Below are 14965 nucleotides of genomic sequence, written 5' to 3'. Positions count from 1 at the left end.
GTCAAGGATACTGACACAGCTTGATCACCTCAGGCAATGCTCGAGTTGGATAATCGTATCAGTGATGACTGCTTCGAATGACAGGACACAGGAAAATCAAAATGGTGGCACATTTAACACATGAAAGTTGCAGTTGTGCAAAGCATTTAAACCTGCAGTAAAGTTAATGTCAGAGATGAAAAATCCTGGTATGTTTCTACAGTGGCGGCTCCTCCATGAATGGTGTTCTGGGTGAGAACCTCCTTCCACTGCCTTTTCCAATACGCAGCAAAAAATAAAGTCCAGTGACAAGAACCATGCTGCAAAACACAGGAACTCTTTATAACTTATCAGAACCACCTGATATGAATGTATGAATGCATGTTTGGACAGACAGACAGACAGACAGACAGACAGACAGACAGACAGACAGACAGACAGACAGACAGACAGACAGACAGACAGACAGACAGACAGAAGCCACTGCTCCCGAAGCCTTTTTTTGTCAGGTATGCGGTTCTGTGTGGTGTGTCGTTCTTACCTTTCTCCAACAGGGTGCAACAGGTGGACACCAGCCACAGGTGTTTTCATCCACGTCAAGCAGTAAGGAGCATTTAAGGCGACTGGGAAGGCGTCAGAGCTTTAGCTTTTCCCGAGCGGCACCTAGCTCCCAGTTCTTCCAACTTCTCCTCGACTAACCCTCCTTGTTCTCCCCTCAGGAACCACCTCACTGAACCCTGGTTCTCTGAAACTCCTCCTGAAGATCTCCAACTCCACGGTCAGTTTAGAATCCTGAGAGCCTTGATGGCACTTCAGTCGACCGCTGCTCCTCTGAACATGCAGGTGTCCTTGGGACATCTCCACCAGGTCTGTCCACCCTCCAACGTTGAGGAACCATCTAGTCTCTAGTCGCACTTCCACCAGCACCGACCGCTACCTGCCAGTCACCTCAAGTCTACCACTAACCATCATCTCCATAGGGCAGCCTCTGCCACTTCATCCTGCCTTCCTAGTTGTTGACTTGGCTCGACCTCTTCTATTTCTTCCCGCAGTCAGCGACCAGACCCTCCCCAGTCGGCCAGTTCCCAGTTCCACCTCCCCATCTCCCATTATCCCAAACGTACAATTAACCTTTAATCACTACACTGTTGTCTCTGTGTTTTTGCTTTCTGGTGTGATCATGGAAAGTGTAAACATGACAGAATGTTCTGACCAACTTGACCCAGGAGGTTTAATCCCGCACAAAAAAACAGAATCCCATTCAGCCTTATACAATAATGTAACACACTTAAACTTCAGTCAGATGTCAACTGTGAATATTCCTCTGTTTCTGTCATGTGTAGATGTAAATGTGCATTGATCTGTGCACTGATAACCGTAAAATACATGTGAATTATATATGGGACCCTTTCATTCCCACTGAAAAAAGAAAACGGGGTCCGATCCGCAGATTAATTCCTAACAAGTCAGGTCTGATGATTCCTAAGGTGAAGCTAGCTTTAAGCTGCTTAAAGTTGTGCGTAACTGTAGAATGGTGGCAGCGTTGTCACTGCTGGAGAATATCACCGAAGGAAGACATCCTCCTGACCTTCTGTAACACGATGATGAGTGGCTTATGATCCGGTTCAGATTGCCCAGCAAACTTTTTACTGGATCCAGTATTACACAGGGAAACTTGAGGAATCATACGTCACTGGTGCCGTTTTGAGCTCTAACTCTACTTCAATCTTTGAAACTGATGGTGCCCCTCTGGCTGGGGAAGATGTTCAGGCTCCCCGCTGCTTGGGGAGTGTAAGAGTACAAAGAAGCTGTTTGAGGTGTCAGGGAGAGCTGGGTCGTTGCTGGGCTGCTGGTGGCTGTGCTTGTATTCTGCGATGGTCCTGATGCCTCTCCACATGTGGTGTGGATTATTGTTGCTGACGTGGTCCTTGATGCGCTGCTTGTATCTCTGCTATGATTGCACTCATATTGCTATAATCCTGCTCAGCTCAGGATTCCTCTATATTATTATAATAATTATTCTCATAATAATAGTTGTGTTGAGAACAAAATAACAGTGGGCTTTGTGTGTGATGGCTGACTTCAATGTAATTTTTTCATATAACATCCTCATTTTAAAGATGTAAAGTAGCCTACTCCAGTGTGTGGGGGACAGACTTCCTAATCAAAGTATTGGAGGCATATTTACGTCATTAAAATGATTTGCTGTTCAGCATTAAGCTGTAATGGAGCTCAATGCAGTAGCCAGACAGAACGTTTGAAGTTAGCAAATAAACATTGGAAAACAAAACGGGTACGATCAGACAAACTTTATATTTTCAACCAGTAACTTTAATGAGTTGATGATGTTAATGGTTTGCTGTAATTCAGTGGCTGACAGCACAGTTGCATGGTTATGTGTACACGTGATGGTGCTTTCAGGGTATTTTCACTGATTTGCATATGTAATTAGGGGAAAGGACAGGGCGGTCCAAGATACATGTGCAGGTAAGCCCAATTCCTTGCATATTGGGATATATCAAGGCAACGCATGCGGTGTCCCATCTACACATGGTTTCCTACATCTAAATTCTTTTGTGCGCTGGACGTTTTAGGATTTCTGCCTACAGCCAACGTTTAGTATGCAAGCTGTGCATTCTTTCATACATAAGGCCCCTCGTCCGTGAAGCTGAGAGGGCTGAAAGCTGGAGACTATCTGTGAGACAAGCTTGGGTCATAAATGGGGAAGGCAAGCAGAAAATGACAGACAGATCCATTGGGGCTGGGCTAGGATTGTGGTCAGGTTTGTGTCCAGGAACCAAAGAGCTGAAGGAGGTGTCCAAGCGAGGGCAAGACAAGAAAGTCCAAAGACGAAAAAACTTGGCCCGGTAACAGGCAACACACAGCAGACAGCTAACAAATAAGTCAATGAAACAAATAAGTCTGTGCTTTTACATAGTAGAATTGCCAACTCCTTTAAGTCCTAAAGAAAATATAAACTTTTCAATGATCTATTCTGAAATCATGAAAAAAATTATATTGTTATCATTTTTGATAAATGTAAAAACCAGTTCAGGTTAGGATTGAAATTTTTAGATCTATGATCTGTTATAAAATTAATTTATGGGAGCCGTTGATGGTTTGGGGGCCTAAGCAAAGGCTGAGGTCACAATCTCTGAATTGTAGCCAGTTATGAAAACCAAAATATAAATAGATATATAAAATAACAGTCTACATTTCTCCATTTTAATTAGTCATATTAAAGTTTATATAAAGATAACTAAACGATAATGAGATTTTTCATAGAAAGAAAGAACGAGAAGGGGTTTTCTGTTTGCTGCTATGTAAACTTAATAACAAAATAATATGTACTTGTGAGGACTGGATATTGTTCCTCAAAAGTTTTGTATTGTGTTTGTTGTTTATAAGAAGCTTTATTCAGCCTCGTGTTCCATTCTGTAGTGGAGCAACAAACAGTTTTTGGTCACTTTGTAAAGAGCAGCCTGAACAGCTTCATGCAGATAATGAGCTCGTAACATATATCAAGACCAGGTGAACATGATTTAGATTACTTGCTGAGATCTACCTCAAAAATGTAACACATAATGACACTAAAGAAAAAGATTCTTCAAATGTAAAACTGAAAGAGCATATTCTTGCTTTTGAATAAGCTCATGAAGGAAGGGACCGCTCCAAACAGTGTTAACTGCTCAATGAACCGACTGAAAGGAGCATTTAGGAGCTAATACAGGATGTTTGATTGTGGGTAGAGCTGAAAGAAGAGTTGATGCAGTCGCAAGCTTTCTGACCCAACACAGCAAATAATATTTGCTCTCGGATGACTCAGCTGTTGTTACTCACATGCATTAACACGCTTCCAAGGTCACGGACGTAGGTCTGGCAGCTTTTCCTAGACCTCCTTTAGACTCTCTATTTCTGTCCCTTTGGGTCTGTCTGGGGCATGAAAAGTAGCCAAAGTTTGTTGAAGTTCTGCTATTTAATTGATGGCAGCAGCATCATTAGATCCCTGTTTTTTATTGTCACAGCTCATATGGTAATGCTTTTAAACAACTTTATTGTCTTGGAGATGAAGACAGTATAGGATTCTGTTAAATTAAAAGACATTAAATCCTAAGCATGTGGTAATTAGAAGACGTGTTGCCAACCAAAATCTTTTTTTCTATCAAAGTTTTCCAATTTCTAATTATCAAAATCTATTTTTTTTCTTGTCTAATATGCCTAATACTTCAGCACTGCAGTTATAAGAAATATGTCTAATACTCGCAGTTATAAGATCTTGCATCTCTTAGATAAAGAGCTTTTTCTCTCCTGTGAACAAAAAACAAAAAAAAAAACAAGTAAAAAGTAATTCCATTAAATAAATTGAATAAATAGGTGAATTAAAACCCAATTTTGGTCCCATTTCTCTTAGTATTAAAAATGGTTTTACAAACAATAAAGAAATAAATTATCAGGCAAGGAACATATTTGGTCTACTAAAGTAAAGCAGATTATTTGGAGGATTAGTGCAGGAGAAAGGGACTGATTAACATTCAGTGTTTGTTGGCATCCCTGGTAAGCTGTGTAAAAAGCCTTACAAATATATATCATATTTCATACATGGTGTCATAATCTCATACAGTTTTTCTTGTTTATTTTTTTATTTACTTTGTGTACATTATTCTAAAAAGTGACAGCTATTTATTCATTCGTTAGGGGTTTTTTTTTTTGTTTTTTTTTTATTAACAGTAGTGGAAGCTCAATTACTGTCAATAATTTGCACAAACTTTTAGGATTCTGGTGTGTTCGTTTCCTTGTACGAGTGAGTTCCTGTTCCAGAGAAGATCTCTGCTGAAGAGTCCCATCAGCTCTGGATCCTGCAAACCTGGAGCAAATCTCCTGATCAGGCTGACTGGGGCATAAAAGGAACTGCAGGGTCATCACTCTTCACTGGATGATTGCATATGATGGTATTCCCAGCATGTTCGTGAGTGTTAGTGGTCGTTCCCTGTATGATTTTATGCATTTTGGATCTTTGTCTCAGGGTCGTTTATTCCTGTGTTTCAGACCCTTTTTGACAATCGCTGGTTACCTTTAGCTTGGTCACAGAGAAGACTTGTTTGCTGCCGTTGCAGCTTTGTCCTCAGCCTCCTGTACCTGCCTGCCGGCTCTCCAGCGTGTTGCTCAGCCACCAACAAAGCAATCTTACCGAGCAAACTCTTGTTTTCTCGGACCCTGGACCATTACCACTTCACCAACACTGATTCCTAACTCCCTCCCTCTCACCAGCTAGAGCAAAGTAAGTCACCCCCCCCCCCCCCCCCCCCCCCCCCCCCCCCGGTCATTTCTGCATCTGCCCCCCTTACGGACTATTAACCCATCTCTCCCCTCTGTAGCTGTACTCAAAGTGGATTCTGTAAATGCTGAGCTGACCTTGGTGGATTTAACTCTTTTACTTAATCTCTCTGTAAATAAACCTTCTTCACTTTAACTGGTCTCTTGTGATTCTGCATGTGGGTCAGAAAATTGCCTCAAAACATGAGACAAGCCCATTTGCCAGCAGTATACACAACTTTTAGGACATTTCAGAAGCTTAAAGCACAGAGACAGAGAGGGGTGTTGTCTTTGACCATTCCTCTTTGCATAACCTCTCAAGATCACCCAGAGGCCTGGATCCTGTCTGATCTGTTCAGCACAGAAGTTTTCTGTAACACTTGCATCTGGACGCTGAGATGATCATGGTTGGGTGTTTTTTGTATTTTTCTGTCCGGTGAACCGTTTCAGAGTTGTTTTTGTCCATATATTTCGGATCATTATCGTGCTGAAAGACCCACAGACTAATAATCATTTTACTGTTAGTCCACATTTTAATTAAAAATCTGATATTTCAGACCAATCCTGCAGTCTATCCATGGTTCCTGGGCTCTTTAGAAAAGGAAGCCCACAGATCATCCATCAAAACTCACAGTCAGCATAAGGTTCTTTTTTGCAGATTTCATTCTTTGCTTATTCCAAATCCACCTGGAGTGTTTGTTGCCATAAAGCTCAATCTTAGTGTCATCAAAACAAACTATTCCAGAAGTGTTGCGTAAACTCTACATCTGTGATGGTAGGAAAGATGGAAAATATTGTGCTTCTGGCCTGTCTCCCATACTGACTTGCATGTAGATATTGTCTAATGGTTACTAGGGAGACTTGGGGAACCCATGGAACCACACTTTGCAGTTTGGCTTCAGAGATGTCCTTACCATCCTGTTCACTGTGTGTGGTGGCAAGATGAAGATGGGTCCTCATCCAACCTAGTGGTCAGTGGCAAAAAGAATTGGGCTTCTCCATCATATATTTATACCTCCAGAGAAACTCCTAATTTACTTAGAGTTCCTAAAAAGTTAAATTTAAAAAAAAGCTTAATTTGCCTTTATTTTCAAGAGTTTGGTACCCCTAATTTTGTCATGGCTGATTTTGTTGAAAAAAAAAAAAATACTTAAAATGGAGTCCACTCCCATGCCCCGCTGAATACAGGAGGCCATGTTTGATTCTGATGTCTATGAATATCAGTTTCCTTTAAAGCTTCGTCTTCACAGCAGATCCAGTGAATATGCAGGACATGGTAAGAAGGCATGAAATGCTCTCTGAAGATGGACATGGGCTCATTCATCTGTTCCTAGTCAGTAAAGGATCCTGAGAGTAAAGTTAACAAGAACAGAAGCACTAAACAAGGACGGTGCATGGCAGGGTATACCGATGGGTACCCAGGATGGCTTCTGTTCTCCACACCAGCAGGCAACATGCATAGCAATGAGCTATGTAATGACATTGATAAGTACCACTGGCCATGTGTTAGCATTTTGGGGGGGGTGCTGTATGTCAGAAGGAAATCATTATCCATTAAAGTACCCTGAGTGCGTGCACCTGATCAGATTATTCTGCTACAGAAATAGCGCAGGACATGATCGACCTTTAGCCAGCCAGGTATTGCAGGAGTTAATCCTGGTAATCCTTGACAGCAAAATTAAACTTTGGCCTCTGCTCACCACTGACACACATCCTTACTCCGTCTCTTCCTTCAACTTAAGTAACCTGAGCAACAGGCTGAGAAAAGTCTTGTGAAGGAAACGCTATTTTACCAATAATGCGTGCCATGCAGAAGGGCAACGAGTGTAAGATAGTGGCAAGGTCTAAAGAACTGATCAGTTTGGAGGATTTTCTTGGATTGAAACAGTGTAAAATAGAAACTACGGCACATTATCATGGCTGATACAATGATGTGAAAAAATATTGGTGACCTCACAGACTTCCTCTGTTTTTGATTTTTGTTCTTCAGTTAAGTGTTTCAGATCAAACACAATTTAATATTAGTAAAGATAACCTGGATAAACACAGAAAGCAATTCAAATGTTAATTTCATTTGTTGAGAGAAAGAAAGCTAACCAAATCTACCAGGCCCTGTGTGATGAGGTAATCACCTCCAAAATCTGATACCTGCTTGTTCCACCAATGGCAGCAACAACTGCAAATAGATGTTTCTGATAACTGGCAACGAGTCTTTCACGCCAGTGTGGGGGAATTCTGGCCCACAACTCATTGCAGGATTGTAGACATTGACCAGGCTGTTCCTCATTTTCTTTTCAAGGTAAACTTGCTGGAGTGTTTTGGATCCTTGTTCTGCTGCATAACCACGGTGCGCTTGAGGTGAAGGTCATAAACTGATGGCCAGACATTGTCCTTCAGGAGTTGGTTTCTTCAAAAACAATATTTAGATGTTGATCTTTGATGAGTTATTAATGCACTCATTTATTTTGGTGGGCCTGTGGCTCCTGGGAAGGTTCACCACTGTTTTCTCCATGTATGTATATAGTGGTTCTCGCTGTCTCTAGCTGGAGTCCCAATGCCTTAGAGACAGATTTCTAATCCTTTCCAGACTGATAGATGTTAAAAACTTTGTTTTTCAGAAAGTTTTTTTTCTCTCTCTGATTTGTAGCATTTGCTCAGGTTTATTTAAACTGGTGACCTGAAAGATTAGAAGAGATTTATAAGAGGGGCATTCTGTGATGTATCGTTAAAAAAATTGTAAACGTTAATAAAACTTTTTTTCTTGCAATCAAAAAACCTAATAAATATACTGAAACATAAAAGGCATAGTTTATTAAAAACACTTTTAATAAAAATGTCTTCAATAGCACTGCTTTATTTATTTAATACTGCTTTATTTATTTTGTAATGTTGGAATCTGAAATCCTTGACATCTATTTAAATTCAGTTAGCATATGAAGAAACCAGCCATCTAGAGAAGGAACCCGGTAAACCTGACAGAGGAATGATCGTCACCTAAAACCTTTAGGGGGAACAACTGCAAAGCCGTGACTTAAAGCGTATTTCTGTGTGCAGCTGCTTCTATGCCCCCTCCCCCTTTCTGCTATCCAGGTGGATGGGATCGTTAAACGTTCCACACCCATGGGTGATAAGGCCATTCTGGCTTAGAGATGATACAATTAGGCGGAAAGTCTCAATCGTCAAAGTCATTGTCAAAGTCTGCATGTCTTCCACTGGGTCGATAGTGAATCTCATCATCAGAGTCTTCAGGCGGGGGTTCGAAGCAGCGGTCGAACTTACGCCTAAGGCGTTTCTGGAGCTGGAATGTGCGCTCGGTGTTGGAATATGTGTATTCTTGCTCCTTCAGTTTGGCGTAGTAATCAGAGAACTTGTTGAACAGAATGGAGATGGGCATTCCATTAAGGATGATGCCAAAAGAGATGCAGCCGAAAGCCACACAGCGGCCAAGGTAGGAGATTGGAACAACATCTCCATAACCGACGGTAGAGATGCTCACCTACAGGAAGAAAACACAGACATCAGCTTTTATGTACTAGCATGCACCATTTTACTTTTGTCACTGCCTGTCTTTTACCTTTTACCAACATGCTCTTTTTTCACCCTAGGAGGATCTATTGATATTGTTGTTTCTTTTTGTTGTTGTTGTGGCAGCTGAGAGCTGTATGAACCTAATGTAGCACTAGCTTCCTGCAGGCTCATACTACCGATTGAAGCCTCAGAAGAGAAGCATTACCACATAGTTCAGGGTTTTAGACAAATAAGTTAACAGCTAAAACAGATAAATAAACACCAGGGCCCGTATTCACAAAGATCCTCAGGGTCCTCTCAGAGCTGCTATCTTAACCTAAAAATTACCGCCAAGGAGTTTTAGCTTCAGAGTGATTTAGATCACTGCTGACAGCGACTCTGAGTAAGGAGATTTTTTAGCTCAGTGGGGAGGTGTGGTTGACCTCATTGCCAAGTGTAACGCTGTCTTTAAGGATCTTTGGTAGTACAACAAAAACACACACAAATGTGGTCCTAGTAACCAATTGAGTGAAATTAACTGATTTGACTGACTTTAAAAAATCTGTGACATGATGCTGAAACTTAAATAGTTGTCACACAGCATCAAAATGTTTGAACACACCTTATTTACATGATCATTTTGATTTGCTTATGTTTACTTGCTATACTGGTCATTCCACTATTTCATCTATTTGACATTAATGAACTCCCAGCTGTCAGCATTTTACTGAGATTGTCTGCTTGTATAAAGCAGTTGTATTTGGCAAAATTACCAACATTACATGGAGAAAATGATAAAATGTTTATTATTGAGAACATTTTGCAGTCTGCAAATAAAATAGAAATTCCTTTGCACTGTATTGTTTCTTCTTTTCCACTCCTCTTCCTCTCTTCCACATATTCAACATTTTCCCTATTATTTATTTATTTTCAATACAATTACATAACTAGGGCCCTTTAGCCCTTCGTTCTGCTGAAACAAATTAGTTTCCCCCTGTTGGAGGATACAGTTTATATTAGCAAAATATTAATAATTGTATGATTGTTAAAGTAGTTTATGAGCTCATTTCCTCCACTGTTTAGGTGGTGGATCAGCCAATCAGCTCTCTCTGTTTCCTCCATCTTCCTGCTTCAGACTCTCACTAAAAGTCATCCTCACTACTCCTAACATTTTTTTCACTTTATGAGCTCTCTTGAGGCCTAGGGGGGTTTGTGAATAATTTGTATCTTACAAAGGTGAAAGTCAAAGATACATCTTGGAATCCGAGAAATTCTAAGACTTTTCCAAAAAAAACAAATAGCGTCACTAACAGTTACTTTTAGTCTTAGGGTAGTGTGTGAATATGGGCGCTGGGCCTTTAATGTGTGGCTTTTGTTAGTATTTCAAAACCTGGAAGTTCCAGAAGCTTTGATACAGCTTTTTAAATGTCAGACTCTAAACATTTGCTATAAACATTTTATTTTGTTGATTTTGTATGAGCCCATTAAAAACAAATCTATTAAAAAGGTCCAAAATAATTACTTGTTGCTTAGTCATATAACAACTTGGTTGGTCTCAGCCCAATTCTTGACCTGAATATAAAAATATCTTGACAGGACTAGTAAATATGTAAGAATATCTGACCAGGCTTAGGATTTTTGCACTTTTGACCTTGTCTATTTATACATTCATAATTCTTGACATGTAAAATGCATTACACAGCTTGATCAAAAATCTGAGTGGCAGCACAAAGTTGGATACACTCTCTAGTGCCTGAAAAAATTTTACCCAAAATAAATGAAAAAGAGAAATACATCCGAACATCGTATCTTGGTTAACTATGCAGCTATAAAATGGTTCTCTAGCTGGGTATTATTGTGCTATTTTTAGCGATTTCCTTAGAATCACTAGTTGTTATTGTCATTATACATAAAAAGTACTCGTCATTAACAGCAGCATCAGTTTGATTTTTCTTTTCAAATGGAGTGATACAACACCAGGCTGGTTTTTAATATCGATATGAGAGATTAGATTTTGCTTTTGTTGATTTAAAAAAAATCCACTTACCTTCCATCGTTAGTTATGGTGTCCCACAGGGTTACATACTTGCAATTCTCTTTTCTTTACATTTACTATACATTCTTCCATTTGACAAAGTTATTGGACAGCATGAGACAACTTTTTAGTATCATGCTGACGCGCAGCTGTTTATCTAATGACTGCCAAATCCAGTTATAAGGTCATGTATTCTTCAATATGCAGTATTGTCTTAGTGAATAACAGTTACAGGCTATTTTTGCTATTTTTAAAGTTGGAATAGACAGAGGCAATCGTCTTTGCACCTGAGCAAAGACGATTGCCTCTGTGTAAAAGAACCTCAGTGTGATCTTTGACTAGGTCTATGTCCAAATTAAACAAATTTCTGAAGTTTGTAAAGCTGTAACAGTAAAGTTTGGACTTCACTCACCGCGGCCCACCACCAGGCATCTGGTATGCTGCTGAATGGTGTCCCAGGCTGATCCACCTCCACAGAATGCATGAGAGCAGAGAAGGTGAAGATGCCCATGGCGATGAACAAAAACAGACAGCATACCTGTGGTTTTGTGAGAAACGTGTTAGCAGCTATGTTTGCTCCCATTGTATGCATCTTTTGGGGTGTTTTTTAGCTTTATCATCTGTTAACATATTACAGTGTATTACATGTTAATCCACTGAGATATGTTAATAGAAATTCAGCTAGTATTGCATATATAATGTGCTGTATGCGCTGTAAGAAGCTGTATACAAACCAATTAGCCACAATGAGACAAGCATTTATAAACATGGTTATTAGATTCCTCTTTGGCAGTGCACAGGTCTTCTGGAACATAACAAAACGAGTTTCTGGGCATGTGCAGATTGCGTCTATGTTGGCTGGGCTTACTGTCAGTGAACAAATAGTGAAATGTTAAACTCCTCCTTATGCTCTTGAGCAATGCCATCTGCTGGAGGTTGCTGATAGCACCTCGCTAAAGTATTAATACCCTGGAACTTTTTCATATTTTATCACAATAAAACGACAAACCTCAAAGTTGGCAGCAGTCCACAAATCCAGTTTTGTTATCATCATGCTGTGAGTGTGTTTTTGCAGTAGCATGTTTACTTTCCAGCCACAAAAATGATGCCAGACAGACAGCCAGGGCTCCAAAGCTATATTTATGATCAATGCACAGTCGTGTGAGGGGCCTGGTCACAGCTCACACTTAAATCCGATTTAAATTCAGCGACTCCAAGACTTGATAACTGATTGTTAAGGATGCCTTTCGTCCAATCTAACTGAGCTTTCAAGAGGTATTTTGCGACAAATGCATTATGCAACGAACCACGGAAGAATTTATTGTGTGAGGTCAGTGGTGAGATCTGATTTTTTCATCACAGATGTTTCCCACAACAACTGATTAAGATTGCAGTTAGCTTTCTACATATCATTTCACAGTACTAAGAAGTTTACAGAAATCTTCCTCTGGTCTGACAAAACCTTTTCTTCTTGAACCTAAACCATTTCTGAAGTGGTAGCTGGAAGATGGCTGCAAGTTCCAAAGTTTCCCATGGCCCATTTAGGAACGTTCTAGTTTCTCCTTTTCAGAACATTCTGCATCAGTAAACACTATGAATGCTGAGTGTGTATGTTTGTGCTTCCATACCTGCTCAGAGCATTGACGGATGGTGAAACCAAACGCCCTCATGCCAGTGGAGTGACGAGCGAGCTTCAGGATACGGAAGATGCGCATCAACTTCACCACTTTGAGCACCTTGCTGACCTTACTGACTCTTGACATGGCTTTCAGATCTTCTTTTGCACTAACATCTTCTGTATCTATGACAAATGTCTCAAAGATAATCTGGAGAAAGTAGGGCATCACGGCCACCACATCAACAAAATTGAGGGCGCTCCTCAAAAACTGTTTGATGTTGGATGTGGTAACTAGCCGCAAAAAGTATTCTAGAGTGAAGAAGAGGATGGAAGAAATCTCCACCCATTCCATGAAGGTTTTGCCTCCAAGCTTGTATTCCCTAAGCTCAAGGACTGTATTCATTGTCATGGCAACAATGGAGATGAGAACAAAAAGACTGGAAAACACGGCAAAGGCTTTGGCTGGTAGTGAGGAGTACGGGTTCTCCATCAAGTCCCAGAGAACCTTTCGCAAGCCTCCAAGAAACATGGTCTTGTAGGATTCGTCATCCTGGTGAGGTTTAATCTCATCAAGCAGCTCCTGGTTAACCTTCAGGTGGTCTCTGATGTCATCTACCTTCTCCTCAAACAATATCCGACAGCACCTGAGAAAGACATTTTCACAAACGTACGTCTCTCAACTCGCCTTAAAATACACAAACAACAGGTAACAAGAAAAGCTTTGAGGACAAAGCATGTGAAGAATACCTTGGAGTGTGTTTCAGCTTCAGTCCCCAGAATGACATCTCTTCCTCAAAGTTGATAGGACAGAGGCTGTCCATCACCCAGAGGACATTGCTGCAGTAGAAATGAAATATGTAATGGAAAAACATGGGGTCCCTGTCGAAGAAGAACTCATTGCTCACAAAATTATAATCATCGCAGAGAGTGAGCCGCTTCACTGGATCGTCGCACAGAGCAAGGGTTCCAATCCTGGTCTTTGGGTATCGGAGAGCCAGATGCTTTGGGATGTGAAATACCTTTCCTCCTATATTTAGGTTGACAATGTTTGATCTTCTTGGGTTTTGGAAATCTTCCCTCTTTCCTATTTTTCCATCCGGGCTGTCAAGGTTATCCATTGAAGTCCATGGTTTTACTGAGCTGTCCTGTGAAAAAGGGAATACATACTCTTCTTCTTCTGTGCTCTGTGAAAAGCTAAGATCCCGTTTCACACTCGCAAAAAGACTGGAGCGACGCTTTTTCAACGCCTTAAGCTTAGGCTTTATGGCTGCCATTGTGCCGGGTCCTTGGCAGTACAACAAGCCAAAGGTTTTGAGCCAAGTTGGGATCAAGGCAATGAAAAACAGCAAGAAAATTCCATGAGAATTACATCAGCAAAATATACCTCCAAATCATGCTGTCTGTGGCTGAACTTGAGATGAAGAAAGTGATACCGATCTTTTCAGCCAGAGAGCAGGAAGATCAGCAGCATATGTTAAGGATTCAGTGCCTTCTCTGATTCTCTAATCCTATTGCTGTTCTCTCTGTCCCAGAGCAAGTTAAAAATACTGTTCACTGGGATTAGTACTGTGATTTAGGGCTTTGAGTTCTCAGAAGGCAGGAAGGCTCAAAGAGATGACAGTACTGCCTTGCTAAAAAGAATATGTTCTGGACATGCTATTGCCACAGATACTAACTACCGCCATTGTCCCGTTTAAACATTTTATTAAACTGATAAGATCTTGCTGAATGTGTGTTTTAGATAAAGAAAATTCATTTTCTAGAACAGTCTTGACTACAATTTATCTTTCTTCTCTACTTTCTTAAGTCTTGCTTGTAAGCCATACTTTCAAAAAAGAAGATTAAAGATTGATATGGCAATTTTTCAAATATCCATTTCAAAATTTTCAAAATTACATTTGGGTGTTTTAAAATGTTTGGCTGTTTTCACAACAAAAAACATTGAGAAATTCATATATAATAAAAAAAAAACTCAGTTCTGAAGAATATGAAAATGACCGTTTATGACAGCAAAACACTGTAAACATGTCAGCAAATAAATAATTTAGATATCCTGGAAAACCACAAAAGCTGGGATATTGTGATTAAAAAACAATGCATGTTGCCAGCTGGAACCTCAATACTCCAGCTTCAACTTCCATGTATGGAGACAAATATAACTATTAAACACTTCAAACGTTTTATCAGTAAATATATTTATAATATTTCTCTAGATATGAAACTAGATATAAAATTAATGGACTGATATCAAGAAAAAGTAATGAAAATATACTTAATGGAATTTAGTAAAAACTTTGTGTAAAGTTATTTTTATTTGTTTTACATATTAATTTTTTGTAATGACAACTTTAGTTTGTTTTTCCTGTATGGAAAATGTATTCACATGCATTGCTCAGGTTGGTTTTGAACAATTCTTTCACTCAAACATCTCCAGATCTTGTTCTGTAGGTTCTTTCTGCGCACTCGGTTCTTCAGTTCTTTCCTTACATTTTTAGTTGGATACAAGTCAGATG

At 39.9% G+C, this 14965-nt stretch overlaps 2 protein-coding genes across 3 annotated transcripts in view; both read right to left on the bottom strand.

Moving 5' to 3' along the window:
- The window catches only part of kcnn1a (potassium intermediate/small conductance calcium-activated channel, subfamily N, member 1a), a gene marked incomplete in the record, with an annotated part of 241720 nt that overhangs the window by 161444 nt on the left and 65311 nt on the right, over nt 1-14965 (bottom strand).
- Nucleotides 8131-13984, bottom strand: si:rp71-39b20.4 (potassium voltage-gated channel subfamily V member 2). Its single transcript, XM_012873570.3, has 4 exons — nt 13200-13984; nt 12463-13096; nt 11247-11372; nt 8131-8788 (listed from the first exon to the last, which is right to left on the bottom strand). The coding sequence occupies exons 1-4, from the start codon at nt 13724-13726 to the stop codon at nt 8465-8467; spliced, it is 1611 nt and encodes a 536-aa protein (XP_012729024.2). The 5' UTR covers nt 13727-13984; the 3' UTR covers nt 8131-8464.

The sequence above is a fragment of the Fundulus heteroclitus genome, chromosome 6, assembly GCF_011125445.2.
Source record: "Fundulus heteroclitus isolate FHET01 chromosome 6, MU-UCD_Fhet_4.1, whole genome shotgun sequence".
Lineage (NCBI taxonomy): Eukaryota > Metazoa > Chordata > Actinopteri > Cyprinodontiformes > Fundulidae > Fundulus > Fundulus heteroclitus.
Note: the sequence above shows the minus strand (reverse complement) of the source record. Positions and strands in the feature narration are given on the sequence as shown.

Bases quoted from the DNA above. Each gene is read 5' to 3' on its own strand.
- si:rp71-39b20.4 (XM_012873570.3), bottom strand. From the start codon at position 13,726: ATGGCAGCCATAAAGCCTAAGCTTAAGGCGTTGAAAAAGCGTCGCTCC. The intron at 13,097-13,199 runs GTATTCTTCACA...TGTCTTTCTCAG, and splicing joins AAGCTGAAACACACTCCAAG to GTGCTGTCGGATATTGTTTG. The intron at 11,373-12,462 runs GTATGGAAGCAC...ACAAAACCACAG, and splicing joins TCCGTCAATGCTCTGAGCAG to GTATGCTGTCTGTTTTTGTT.